Consider the following 14,371-nt stretch of genomic DNA (forward strand, 5'->3'; position numbering starts at 1 on the left):
GTTGTTTTAGGGTTAGTATCCATTCACCAGAAAGTAAATATCGACAGTATTCCAGGCACTCTGTTACACTATCACCTAAATTATTTTAGAGGATACATTTAGAATATAAGAAAATGTCTAATCTTAGAATGTTCTTTGAGATTGTTGCTTTCAAGGACAACTGGTATTGTGATAAAGGTTTGAATGGAGTTTGATTTGAATCTCTTTTTTTTCTTGCTAAATATTAATTTTCAGACTTTAATGAATTATTTACTGTCCAAGACTCAGCATTCTCATATATATATATGAGTCTCAACATTCATATATATATGTTATATATATATAACATATATATATTCAAATCTCAACATTCTCATATAGTGGTAGTATTATTGCTTGAGGTTTTTTGTATAGATTAAATGACATAGTATTTCTGGGCTTTTTTTTTTTTTTTTGAGATGGAGTCTTGCCCTGTTGCTCAGGCTGGAGTGCAGTGGCACGATCTCGACTCACTGCAACCTCTGCCTCCCGGGTTCAAGCAATTCTTCTGTCTCAGTCTCCCCAGTAGCTGGGATTACAGGTGCATGCCACCACTCCCAGCTAATTTTTGTATTTTTAGTAGAGATGAGGTTTTGCCATGTTGACCAGGCTGGTCTTGAACTTCTGACCTCAGGTGATCCACCCGCCGTGGCCTCCCAAAGTGCTGAGATTACAGGTGTGAGCCAGCACATCCGGCCAAATGACATAGTGTTTCTAACATGATGCCTGACACATACTATGCACTCAGTTAATATTATTATTAGCATTGTTACTATTTCAAAAAGATTGCTTACATACTCATGTTCTTTGATTCCTTTTTTCATGAATATTTTGATTTTACATAGTACTTTAGTATGTTTGTGGGTATGGAAGGAGGTAAAAATGCTGATCCAGTCTTCAGGGCACATGGACTTTGGTTCAAGCACGAACAGTAATTAGCCCCATCAGAGTTGAGCAGCATGTCACTTCTCTTATATTTAATTTTCTTTTCAGTAAAATATCTTATGTCTCACATTGTTTTAATTATACTGATAATGATGATGTTTGCAAATGTCTTAGAAATTGTACTGCCAATGCATTTTGCTCAACTTTTATTATCCTGATCATTTTTCTAATTCTTGCTTTTCTCTTCTTTGAAGGCTTTGTCTACTGAACCAAAAAATCATATTAATAAACCACATGAGTAAATTACATAGAAAAGGAGTTACAGAACATTTTTCGAAGAATTTATTGATAGACCATACTCCCTAAGATTTCCTTTCAACTAAAACAAACAAACAAAAAAAGCTCTCAAACACTCGATGCTGCTTTTTCTCTCAAACAGAACTGATTTTGTTCCCACCGTCATGACTTTTATGTCTTCCATTTCACTCTAAATGTCGCACGTATTTTTTCACTCCATGGGACTGTGTTAAGTGTTATTCAAATGGATTGAGTTTCTAAGACCAAACATACCACCCTTCCTGCTTAGCTTACTGTCCCCTGAATCCTCATGTTTTTGTCACATTTCCTCCCTCAATATATTGTCACCTTCTGAAAAACATTTTTTAAAACCACACACTCATGGGCTTCAGGCAATCCAGCGCATTCACACTTTGTGAAAGGGGGACCATGTCATTGCTAGGAGCATAGCTCTTTGTAGAAACTTGACCCTTAATTACTGCCGATTGCCTGTTTGGCTTGAGCTCAGTTCTGTGCTCCGCTTGCCTGCTGTCCCCCTCCACATTGTGTCATTTTCATTTTCAGATCCACACCCACCTCTTTGTCCTGCTCGCCAGCCATTAACTTGCCTGCCACTACCTGTCCCATACTGCTTCGCAGCTGTTATCTCACTGCCAAGCTCAGACCTCGAAAGCCACTCTTGAATTCACCTGCCAGGCTCAGTCTGGGCCCTTGCCCAGGTTGATGAGAATGAATGGACAGGAATTAGATGGCCTGCCACATGCTATCAGAGGTATCAAGTTCTCCCCTTGTCCCAGGCTAACCTGAAATATCAACGTGAAGCTTTTATGCCTCAGACAAATACAACCTTGGAGTACCTGAGAGTTTGCATAATTTAAGAAGTATAAAAACATGTGTTGAAAAATTTTGACCAAGCCAATAGAATATGAACTACTAAGACCCAGGTATTGAATAAAAAACTGAAGCTTGTCCAAATTATTTATAATACATTTGTTAATGCTCTGGAAATTTTCAGAAAAATCTGGAAATCTGTTAAGTTCTACATTTGAGATCTGAATTCTTTTTTTTTTTTTTTTTTTTTTTTTTTTTTTTTTAAATGAGAACAAGTTCATATAATAGCATTTTGATATATTGGGTTACATAAAATGTTCTATTAAGATTACTGTTACATGCTTGTTTTTACTTCTTAAGTGCGGGTACTAAAACATTTTAAATTACACATGTGGCTTGTGTTATGTTTCTACTGAACATCTCTGGTTTATATTTCTTTTTTTTTTTTTTTTTTTTTTTTTTTTTTTTAATCTTTTTATTATTATTATTATTATTATTATTATACTTTAGGTTTTATGGTAGATGTGCGCAATGTGCAGGTAAGTTACATATGTATACATGTGCCATGCTAGTGCGCTGCACCCACCAACTCGTCATCTAGCATTAGGTATATCTCTCAATGCTATCCCTCCCCCCTCCCCCCACCCCACAACAGTCCCCGAAGTGTGATGTTCCCCTTCCATGGACACAGGAAGAGATCTGAATTCTGTTACTCTACATATTTCTATAGAAAAAGTCCCACAAATGTAGTACAATCTTATTCCAAACTCAGTTCATGTCACATGAAATTCTCATTGTTCTCTCTTCTGTCTACAAAAATCCTCAACTTTCAAGGCACAGTTCTACACCTTGTCACGTCCACAAAACTTCTGATCAGTTCAGCCTTAGTGTAGGGGGACTAAATGTATACTAGGCTTAATCTAGATAATCTGGACTTCTTCCCAGGATTTCCCACTTGCCAATGAAGTGACTTTAACTAGGCTACTTAACCCATGGTTCTCATTTTCTTCCTGTGTACACTGGGAGTGATACAGGCTCTGTCCAATTTGTAGTGTTGTTATAAAGATCAAATAAGGTAATCTATAAAAGTGTTTGGTAAACTATGATGATAGAGAAATGTACGGTAGTCTTTCCTCCAAATGTCCTTATTCTCTCTATTATCTTTAATGTACAATTACAGAAAATGTGGTAACTCTAAATTGGAAAGAAAAAATACATAAAGAGAGCTTTGGTCATTGTTCTACATTCTTTATTTTTTTGTGTGTGTTTTTAAAATATTTTCTTTCACACATAGATCAGGAGCAACATTCTTCACATTGAACCCCTCAACACCCCTAGGAAGTGGGTAATATTATTCCCACTTTACAAATAAAGAAGCCACGGCCAAAAGAGCTTAACTAACCTGCCCAAGAACACACAGCTAATAGTTGGTGGAGCCAAGATTCTAACCCAGGCTGCAGTTTGCATTCTTTTTTTTTCTTTTCTTTTTGAGATGGAGTCTCACTCTGTCTCCCAGGCTGGAGTGCAATGGAGCCATCTTGGCTCACCACAACCTCCACCTCCTGGGCTCAAGTGATTCTCCTGCCTCAGCCTCCTGAGTAGCTGGCATTACAGGCATGCACTACCACACCTGACTAATTTTTGTGTTTTTTTTTAGTAGAGATGGGGTTTGGCCAGGCTGGTCTCAATCTCCTGACCTCAGGTGATCCTCCTGTCTCGACCTCTCAAAGTTCTGGGATTACAGGAGTGAGCCACGCGTTCAGCCCAGTTTGCATTCTTAACCACTAAATAGTCTTACCTCTCATAATGCTCTAGGTGATGGAGGGTATATGCTCCATTAATTTAACTTTATCTTTTTTTTTTTGTGAAATCTCCCTTAAACATACTATGTCCCTCATTGTCTTCTCTGGATCTTATGGGAGATAAGGCAGAGCAACAACAGCAAGACATGGTACTTTGCTAGTGTTTTCAGTGACTGCCTCTTCAGGTTGTAAAACATTCATTCACTGTGGCCTCCCTAGCCCTCAATGGTCCAGAGGGCAAGTTTCTGGCTACCTCATCAGTTAGTGCTGTGTCATGTGGCTTATCTCCTTATGTCTTATTTTATTTTTGGCTGTGACAGGTTCTGAAATTTACAAAGTTCTCTAGGAGGCAAATACTCTCTTATCTGGATTCTAGGCCTGGCTTTGTGGATCAAGCAATTCCAAGAAATCAACTTCCACAGAGCATCTGGGTGAATCCATAACCTCCAAGGAGGGAGGCTTCCCTTATGTGGGATACTGGGAGATTTCCTAGAATCATGATGCAGCTTCTGCCTGAGACTTATATGAATGAATGTGGATGGTATAAAGGGGAACTTCCTACTTCTCTACTAGATGGGATGTTTGACTGACAGTTTCACACATAATCCCCCTGCCAATGTTTCTGATTGTTTTCTTTGACTTGACTTTGCATAACCTCTGCTGCTTGAGTTCCAGCCATGCCCATACCTGTCATCTTTTTCCCACAGGCCTTTGTTTGGGAGGTTCCTCTATCTCTTGGAGAGTTTCGCTTGCTAGAATGATATGCTAGTACTTGGTAAAATGAATTATCTCTGTGTGTAAGACCCATCTGAGAAGACTGTGGTTAGTTTTGTTTGTTTTAAAAATATATTTATTCTCCAACCATGTCCAACATTTCTAAAGAAATTCTAGCCACTTGTGGGCCAAATAGCTACTGCTTCCTCAGCTATAACTGAAAAATTAAAGATACAATCACTCCCTTTCAGGCACCACAAGTAGCTGCATCCAATCTGCAAGGTCAGGCCTGTCAGCCAACTGAAGGAAATATGTTTTTATGGATGCAGATTAGGTAATGCTTAGTGTCCACTGAGTGCATCAAACCTTGCCCCCAAGTTCAGTGGATAGGAGTGTCAGTAATTTTCCTAGTGCAGGTAGAGCAAGATGATGTAATGTAGCAGGCCCTGTGCATCACATAAGGATGGTCTATATTGTCATTACAATCTTAAAATCTCAGTGATTGAAAACCATATGGGCTTGTTTCTGCATGATCTTCATGCTACCTGTTCATCACAGGTCCTCAGGGTGTTCTGGGTATTGTAGTCGTTCACAGACCTGGAAGATGGATGTTACATTTCAATATTGACACGTCACGGGAGAGGACGTCTTCAGCACTGGCTGTTCAGTTTTTACCTGCAAATGGCACGTCACATTTGCTTGCATACCATTTCTTAAATTTTACCTTGTAGGTATTAGCAACCTTAGCAAGAATTCAGAAACAGCATAATGTGTGCATTATTGCTGTTCATCAAGAAACAACTGATTTAATTTACTGTCTGAAATTTAAGCACTGCAATGAATTCTATTGGTTCAAAAAAATCACAAAAGAAAATAGACAGGAATTTCTGAAAATAGACTGGCTAAATTTTTCAGAACATTGAATCTGTTTTGTGTTGTATACATGTATTTCATGTGTATAGAAAAAGTCACAATTCTAACAGAAAAGGCATAATGGATAGATGATAGTGGGAGGTAGGTGAAGCCTGCAATTTTGTCTCTCCATGTTGCTTGAAAATCTTTTTCTACAGTAGTCGTATATTACTTGTGTAATTTTAAAAGACAAAGAAAATGTATGGGGTGAAGGAAGGAATAAACTGATTTTTCTCACCTCGTTAAATATGTCTTGACATGTATTTAAAGCACATCGGTGGGAATGGGTACCCCTTAGCCTACCTAACTCAGATTCTAGGAGGTGTTACCTCACCTTCTTTCTCTGTTTCAGGATCAATCTGCTGATGCTGGCAGTCATACTCCTTTCTGTACTGTTTTCAGTAACAGCTCAGTAATTTACCTCTATTCTCCCCTTCCCTCTCCCTATTGCCTCTCTCTCCTTCTTTATGGGATATTCATTTCCTGATTTTAAAATTGCCAACCATGCCCTTGCCTTTCCCACTATTCCTATTTTATTTAGTGAAAGAGAAAACATAGTAAATGCACATAGTACTTGTAGCTTCACCCTGGTAGTGGCACATGTCACTTCTCACATTTCATCAGCTAAAGCAAGTCATATAGCCACTTTTACAAAGGGTAAAATGGTATATGCCTTCAAAAAAAAGTATATATATGTGTATGTGTGTGTGTGTGTGTGTATACACAGTAAAAAACTGATAGACAGCATTTGTCATGTGTACATCTTCTCCTCCAGACACCTAGGTCAAATATTTATCTTTAGACTGTGTTATCTAAAGTGACATACACATTTGATGATCTCATGTCCAGTACTTTTCCTTTAGTATTTATTTTCCTTATTTTAATTCACTGGCAACCAAAATGTTAAATAGAAGCAGTGGTAGCGGTGGCTTTGTTCTACTCCTGATTTTAACAAAAATGCTAATTATTATAAAGAAAGTTTTTATTTTTCATGATGTTGTTTTCTTACAAATGACCTATGTTAAGTTACAGAAACTTCTTTCTGTTTTTAGTTTATTCCATATTTTGGGCCTAAATAAATAATTCCTTTAGTCAGGATTTTGGTCCTAAATAAATCATATGAATTTTTCCCTTTAAGATATTTTATGGTCAATTATAGTAATATATTTTCTGATTCAAGTCAGTTTTGCAAATCAAACCAAACTTAGCCAGGAGACTTAATTTTTGTATACATTCCTTGATTAAGCTTGTCTATGTTTCATTTAAAATATTTTTTGTATTTATATATATGAATGCAATTGGCCAGTAATTTTTCCTTCTCATATATTCCTGTCTTTCCTAAATATCAATGTTATATTAGCCTCATCAAATAAGTTGTGAGAAAGAGAAAACAATATTGGGAAATAGTCCCTCTTATTGCTTTAATAAGAGGGTAAAGATTGGAATTACATTTTCCCAGAATGTTTGGTATAACTAATTACATCGCTATCTGGACCCATTGTTTTCTTTCAGGGAAGAGATTTAACAACAGACTGCTTATTTAGTGAATAAAATTATTTGTGTTTAATATTTTCATTTTTTAATGATAATTTATTTTCTTGAAGTAGAATTGGGATCAAGTGCACAACTCTTGTATATAACTTGATGAATTTTTTTCAAATGTGACCACCTGTGTAAATGCAACTCATATTAAGATACAGAATACTATTCCCAGCACTCCTGCAGGCTTCCCTGAACCCATTCCCATTTGATCCTCTGCCCTAAAGAGAGTATTATTCTGACTTCTATCACCAAAGATTAACTTTGTCTATGTTTGAACTTCATATAAATGGAATCAAACAGCATGTTCTTGATGTGTCTGGCTTCTTTCACTCACACCATGTCTGTGAGATTTATCCACGTTGTTGCTTATAACAGTAGCTCATTTTTCTTTCATTGTGTTATATTATTGAATTGTATGAATATACCATAATTTATTCATGCATTCTATAGTTGATTGATTGACATTTGGGTTATTTCCAGCTCTTTCTTCTTAGAATCAGCTTAGGTTGGAAATTGTTTTAGGAATTTGTCTAATTTGTTCAAGAATTCAAGTTAATTGTCATAAAATTATCTACAATATTTTGTTATATTTGTAATCACATTGTATCTGTAGTTTATGCTTCTGTTTTTATATCTAATATTACTTATACACCCACTGTTTTGTATATTGATCAGTTATGCCAGAGTTAGTCAATTTTAGTAGTAAATCCATGGGTGCCAAAATATCCAGGAATAGGGGATACCCCTTGTTTCTTCTCCATTAATAGAGCTAAGCCTCAAGCACTTGAAAAACTAAGCTGATTATAAGCTTATTATAGTAAGCTTTTCCAGACTAATGAGCAGAACTTGCTTATAGTTGTCTAACTAAAACATCATTTTCTTGACTTTTTCAAAACAAGGAAGTCCTGATGCAATGTGACTTGGTGTTTTTACAACTAGAAAAAGAAGTTTCTAGTTACTCTGTGGTAGCTTGCAAAATGTTCACAAATTCTTTCCGTTCCTGTTATCTGTGTTTCCCTTTGCAGTGTGACTTTGCCATTCAGTCTTTGATAAGTGGAGTTGATTTCAAAACCCTTGAATCTGTGCTAGGTCACACGACTTGCTCCAGCCAATGGAACACTAGCAAATGTGATGTAAGCAGAGGCTTCAAAATACTTTCACATTAGGGCCTCCCACCTTATGTTGCTGGAAATTTTTCTGCTGCTATCAGAATGAGCTGGAGTAGACTCCAATGCCTGTCAAACCAACTGCTAAATGAGTGAGGACGAGTCAGACCATACAGCCCCAGACAAGTTTATGCAGACCAGAACTACCTGGTGAATCCACAGAAATGTCAAGAAAGGAAATAGCCCATGGCTACATATGTTTAACTAGACATGCCCCCCATATACATCTACTTTCCTTTTAAAAAATCTGTACTTATTTCCCAGGCACTTATAGGGGTGATGGAACTCTTAGTGTCTAATTCATTTATCAGATGCACCCTCAGGATTGATAGTCCTGAATTGCAAAGGTTGAGGGATATGTCAATCCATTGTTTGCCTTTGCAAATAATAGGCAGAGTTTCTTAATGTGCAGTCGAGTTGCTAATCTTAGATTATCCATTTGAGTCATGATTTCCTACTATACAAAGCAGGAGTTGTTATGGGGTAGAAGAATTTTTATTCCAGGAATGACAAAGATAAATTGAAGCACTACAGTAAAAAATTAGAGTTAGACATGGACACATAGAAGGGAACAACAGACTCTAGGACCTACTTGAGGCTGGAGGGTGGGAGGAGGTAGAGGATTGAAAAACTACCTATCGGGTACTGTGCTTATTACCTGGATGATGAAATAATCTGTTCATCTAACCCCCATGACACACAATTTACCTATATAACAAACCTCCAAATGTACCCCTGAACCTAAAATAAAAGTTTAGAAAAAATTAGAATTAGTTCTTGGATTCACAAGATATGAAGAGAAGCCAGCCATTGAATACGTTGTTTGAAAATAGGTTGACTTCATGTTTTGTAGCAGGTCTGAATAATCCATTTGTCTAATTCACTGTGTTCTATAATACCTATTTTCAAAGATAGTTTCCCAAGTTCTGAGAAGTCCTTACATATTAGCTGACTTTATAGTAAAATTTGGGTTTAAAAAAAAATTTTTTTAGAGACGGGGTCTCACTCTGTCATCCAGGTTAAAGTGCAGTGGTGTGATAATAGTTTATTGCAGCCTCGAAATCCTGGGCTCAACAACCCTCCCACCTCAGCATCCTAAGTAGCTGGGGCTACGAGTGTGTGCCACCATGCCTGGCTTAAATTTTTTTTTTTTTTTTTTTTTTTTTGGAGATTTAGGATTTCGCTATGTTGCACAGCATGGTCTTGAACTCCTGGCTTCAAGCAATCCTCCTGCCTTGGCCTCCCAAATCCTTAGGAGGCACAAGTGTGAGCCATTGTGCTCTGCCCTAAAATTTGTTTTAAATAAAAATTTTTCTGGTAAGAATGTAATAGCATATTTTGACAAAGGGTGAGAAAGGTTTCTTCTGGAAGCAACTAATGCTAATTGATAAAATTGGTATATAAATGGGTTGTGGTTTCCAGCTCTCTTCTGGGAGAGAAATAAAAGGGAATCTAAGAAACAACAATGTTGGTTTTTCTCTGGCTGCTTTACTAAAAAGAAACACCATGAAACATTTCTCTCATTTCTAAACATTACTATGAGTAAGATAAGTTATAGAGAACAAAATCACAATTGACCAGTTATTTCCCAAACAAAGTTTTCATTTTTACAATACAAAGGGAAAGCTACAAGTATTAGCTGATTTAGAATATTTCTCATCTAGGATGAGATGTCCCAGATGGCAGAGAAGAGAGAGTTTTGGATGTAATTGAAACTCTATAGAATTGATGGCAAATGTGCACATATACACACAGACACGTTCCTATCCAATTAAGCAGCCAAAAAGTCAGCAATCCCATTGCTTCTTTAGTTTAATTAAAGTCACGGATTTTCCAAACCCAACATTTAGAGATCACATCAGATGCTACTCATAATGTAAAGAAACATGTGTATTATGGAGAGGGTATCCTGGGTGAAAGGTACAGCAACTGTGAACCCAGGAGGTGGAGCTTGCAGTGAGCCGAGATAGTGCCACTGCAGTCCAGCCTGGGCAAAAGAGCGAGACTCTGTCTCAAAAAAAAAAAGAAAGGTACAGCAACAACTGAATAGTCAACCGAAACTTCTATCAATGGGCCAAGCTTTGGGAGCACCAATATATAAAAGTTTAGAATTCCATTTTGTATCCTCTTCTCCCCCAAAAAGAAAGAGCACTGGAAATTATTCCTTGTGTGGTGTTTAATAGTGGTAGATCATTTTGATTAAGGAATTAAATGGATTGAGGTGCATGAGAGCAGGAAAGAGGATGGGCAAGAGGGGGGATTATAGGATAAGGTGTACTGCTACTTTAAAATTATGTATGCATGATCCCATCCAGGTCCCTCCCACTGCTTGAGGTACCAGCGGAAAGCTTGGGCAGCTCAGTTCGAAGAGGGCCACCAAGCAGACTACGCTCTGAGCTTCAGGTAACCAAGTGTTTGCTGTGCAGAATACTTTACCTAGGCACCCAAGTCTTCCTTCCAGCATTCCTGCTGCTACAGCCTATTTGCTGAGTAACCAGGGGTTACAGCAGCGTTGCCAGGCAACGAGGGACAGCGGTCCTGTTGAAGAGTCATTTGTCACACTGAGGGGACTGGTTGAAATGCAATAAAGAAATGGTAACTCAGCTTATTTATCAATACAATTACTTGCACAGTATTAGGGATCCATGTGTAACCTACAAATTCATAGTCATATGAGGAAACACACAAACATTTTGCTAAATATTAAAGCATAGGACAGACAGATGGTGTTGGGTTTCTAATCAGCTTTACTCTGAGCTTAAAGTTGCTGCACATGCTGGGATAAGGGGAAAGGCCCAAAGTCCTTTGCCAGCTTCATTTTGGGCACCTGTAAGATAGCTCTGGGTTACAATGTACAGTGCATGTGTAAAGAAAATCTACAAGATTCTTTTCCTTGTTAAGTAGAGCTGGTAATGCCATTGCTAATTCCCTGGGGTGAAGTAACAACATAAAATTATTGTATGTGTAATATATTATTAATAATTATATATATATATAAAACACACACATATATTATATATATATGTATAACTGGTTATAAATATTACTGGTTGTCCTGTGGACTTATAAAGGTCTTGATTTGACCAATGCAATCAAGAGATTTACCAAAAGAATGAGTATTTTCCTCTGAGCACTGTGCTTCAAAATGTTTTTTGAGAAGTTCAGTAGTGTTGCTTCTAGGAGCTCAAAGTCCTCAGGCCTGGGATGAGCTTCAGTTTTAAAGATGCAGCAGCTTTCCCTTGACGCTCTGTGTTTTTGATTCCCAGATACCAGCTGCTACTCATGTATTCGCCATTGCTAAGAACATCGTTGGTATTACCTTGCTCTGAGAACGTGTCTGCAGTTTCCAGAAAATGGAGTATCGCAACATCACTTAAAGTACCCTGCTTTAAAGTATTGCTGGCAAGTGGCGTGGGCCTGATTATTTATTTAGAAATGCTTTATCAAGAGGAGAATGCTTTTTTGTAAACATGAATTGCCCGGTTCTTTCATTGGGCTCTGGCTTCTTGTTTCAGGTCATTGAAATGTTGATCTTTGCCTGTTTTGCTTCAATATCCTTGGCTGAGTCACGAGGTCTTTTCCCAAGGCTGGAGAACGTGGGAGCTTTCAAGAATGTTTCCATCGTGCCAACCCAAGCAGTATGTGGATTCCCAGACCGAAGCACTTTTTGTCATAGCTCTGCTGCTGCTGAAAGTATTCAGTTCTGTACCCAGCGGTTTTGTATTCAGGATTGCCCATACAGATCTTCACACCCTACCTACACTGCCCTTTTCTCAGCAGGCCTCAGTAGCTGCATCACACCAGACAAGAATGATCTGCAACCTAACTCCCATAGCAATTCTACAAGTTTTATTTTTGGAAATCACAAGAACTGCTTTTCTTCTCCTCCTTCTCCAAGGCTGATGGCATCATTTACTTTAGCTGTATGGTTGAAACCTGAGCAACAAGGTGTAATGTAAGTAGCAGTGTGGGTATAAGCTTTCCTAGGTCCCGAAAACCAGTAGTAGTGAAGATCATTACAGCCTGAATTCCAAACCGGAAGTGAAGGCTAACAATATAGAATTCATGGTATTGAAGACTAACTCTTCCAGTTGTTTCCCCAATTAAAATTTTTTTCTCTTCTATGGATGAAATGGACCATGAAAAAAAAATGTTAAAATAGTTTATTGAAGGCAAATGTGTTTACGCAGGAATCATTTATTTTCTATAGCTTAGCGCGACCTTTGGTCTTAGCCTTCAAAGCCTACAGAAGACTCAGAGTGAGTTTTAAGGCATGGAAACTCGCAATACAAATAATTAATATTTTCAAAGTCTTGATCTGGGTTTATATAATCAACATTTCCTCACTAGGGTATAACATTTTCATTAGGCAGATAGTTCTCTCAGGCCTTGGGACTGTTTTCTTCATCCTCGTTTCCCCAAGAAGAGCTCTTTGTTTGACTCATGGAAGATGTTCAGTAATATAAATTGAATATATAAATAACCCTCCATCTCTAAAAAGATATAGCTTTTAGTTCTTTATCTTGTGGTATTTTCATTTTCCAATTAGTTAGGAAATATGTAGGTAAGTGTGAGAGATTCTCAAAAGCTTTCATGCTGTTCATCCCAGAGAAATGCCTTCAATGAGTCTGGGTCTTATTACTGCCATTTTTTGTTATTTAATCACCAGTTTTTCATTCTGTAATCTTTTCTCAAGCTGATATCTAATGAGTTTCTCCTAAATATTTATCACCAACTTGGATATTTTAATATATAGGACAGTTTTGAGGAATTTTTGCTTATCTTTTGTCTTCCTAGAGGGCCTTTGGCCCTTTCTCATGTGACATTTTCTGTGTGTGACAGTGTTGGCTGGATATCTAAAAACTTGTGAAACAAACCAGAAAAGTATTACAATCTCATAAGCAAATAGGACTTAAATGTCTTTGGTGTTTAGTTTCAATTTGCCAAGTGAAAGTTGGCATGTCTTCATTTTGTTTTAAATTTGGATTAATCACAACATTAATCACAAACCATTCCCATTTCTACATCTCTCCTCAAAGAAAACCTTGTTTTCTTACTGTTTGAAATTCTAGTAAATTCAAGCTACTCAGTTTATATAATTAGTATCCGAAGAGTCTTAAAACATTGTCTTTTGACAAATAGGGCTAAGATAAAATATCCTTCTGAGCTTGTAGGGACATATCTGTACCAAATTCATCTTCTATTGACATCATTTTGTATAAATAAGACAGAGAAGTATTTACAGGGTTGGAAGAACATGGTTAATGGTTTTGAGAGTTCCTTGTATCAAGGTCATTTCCATTTTCAAAATTAAAATACCTTTGGGAATTGGGGGAATTTCAGGGTGTTTGCATTAGATAAGTAAAACAAACAAAACATGGATTATCCAATTATTGCTTATTCAGGAGCAGAATAAATCCAGTTCCTAAATATTTTGCTACCTGCCTTCCTCTCACATTTATTATCTACCAAAGCTAGCATGTTTACAAGCAAACAAAATAGCAAGGAAGATAATCAATAACACATTAAGAAATGCATTTTCAGTAAGCTTGGGGAAATAAGTCTGCATTTGGTAAATACATTCTTGAGTAATGGTTGAATTCTCACTCGTAGATTTAAATGGAAGAAAAATGAATAGGGGCAAACTCTTTTCAGGTTAAGACCTGATGGGTAGGGATAAAAACAAATTCACTTCAGTAAATTAGAAATATTCAACTACTGAAGGGTTAAAAATATAATTTGCAGTAGAATTTATATAAAACTTTTATTTCTACTTATATAAAACCTTTATGTCATCTAAATCTATTTGCCTAAATTAAAAATATACTTGCACTCATAACTTAATACCAAATATACATACAAAATACAGTAAAATTGTGACAGTAAATGAGGGACTATTAGTGTTCTACAATCTTATTCTTACCCCCCAACTCAGGAAAAAATAGATGCAAGTGAGAAGAAATTATGTGTGAAAAATGTGCCCTTTAAGGAAAGCTTTAAATCATCTTTAGCTGTAATTCTTGATTGGCTCAATTATATACGTTTGCCTCTCTGATACTTCCTACCAAATTTGATCACAAACTCATCATTTTTTGAGAGACTACTGTATCCTAGGTGTTTGTGTGTGTATCCTCAGAATACTCATGATCTAAATGATCTAATGGAGTGTACAGATGGATGAGTGCTATTACCTAGGCAGCACAG

The 14,371-nt window shown here is 37.0% G+C and overlaps 1 protein-coding gene across 1 annotated transcript in view; it reads left to right on the forward strand.

The window, feature by feature from the left end:
- The first annotated feature begins 11,433 nt into the window (after positions 1-11,433).
- USH2A (usherin) overlaps positions 11,434-14,371 on the forward strand; it is a 793,063-nt gene continuing 790,125 nt past the window's right edge. Inside the window, exon 1 of the mRNA XM_054484303.2 lies at positions 11,434-12,122. Within this exon, the coding sequence (XP_054340278.1) occupies positions 11,638-12,122 (485 nt within the window). The 5' untranslated portion in view covers positions 11,434-11,637. The remainder of the gene's footprint in view (positions 12,123-14,371) is intronic.

Source organism: Pongo pygmaeus, chromosome 1 (genome assembly GCF_028885625.2).
Source record: "Pongo pygmaeus isolate AG05252 chromosome 1, NHGRI_mPonPyg2-v2.0_pri, whole genome shotgun sequence".
In the NCBI taxonomy this organism is placed as follows: domain Eukaryota; kingdom Metazoa; phylum Chordata; class Mammalia; order Primates; family Hominidae; genus Pongo; species Pongo pygmaeus.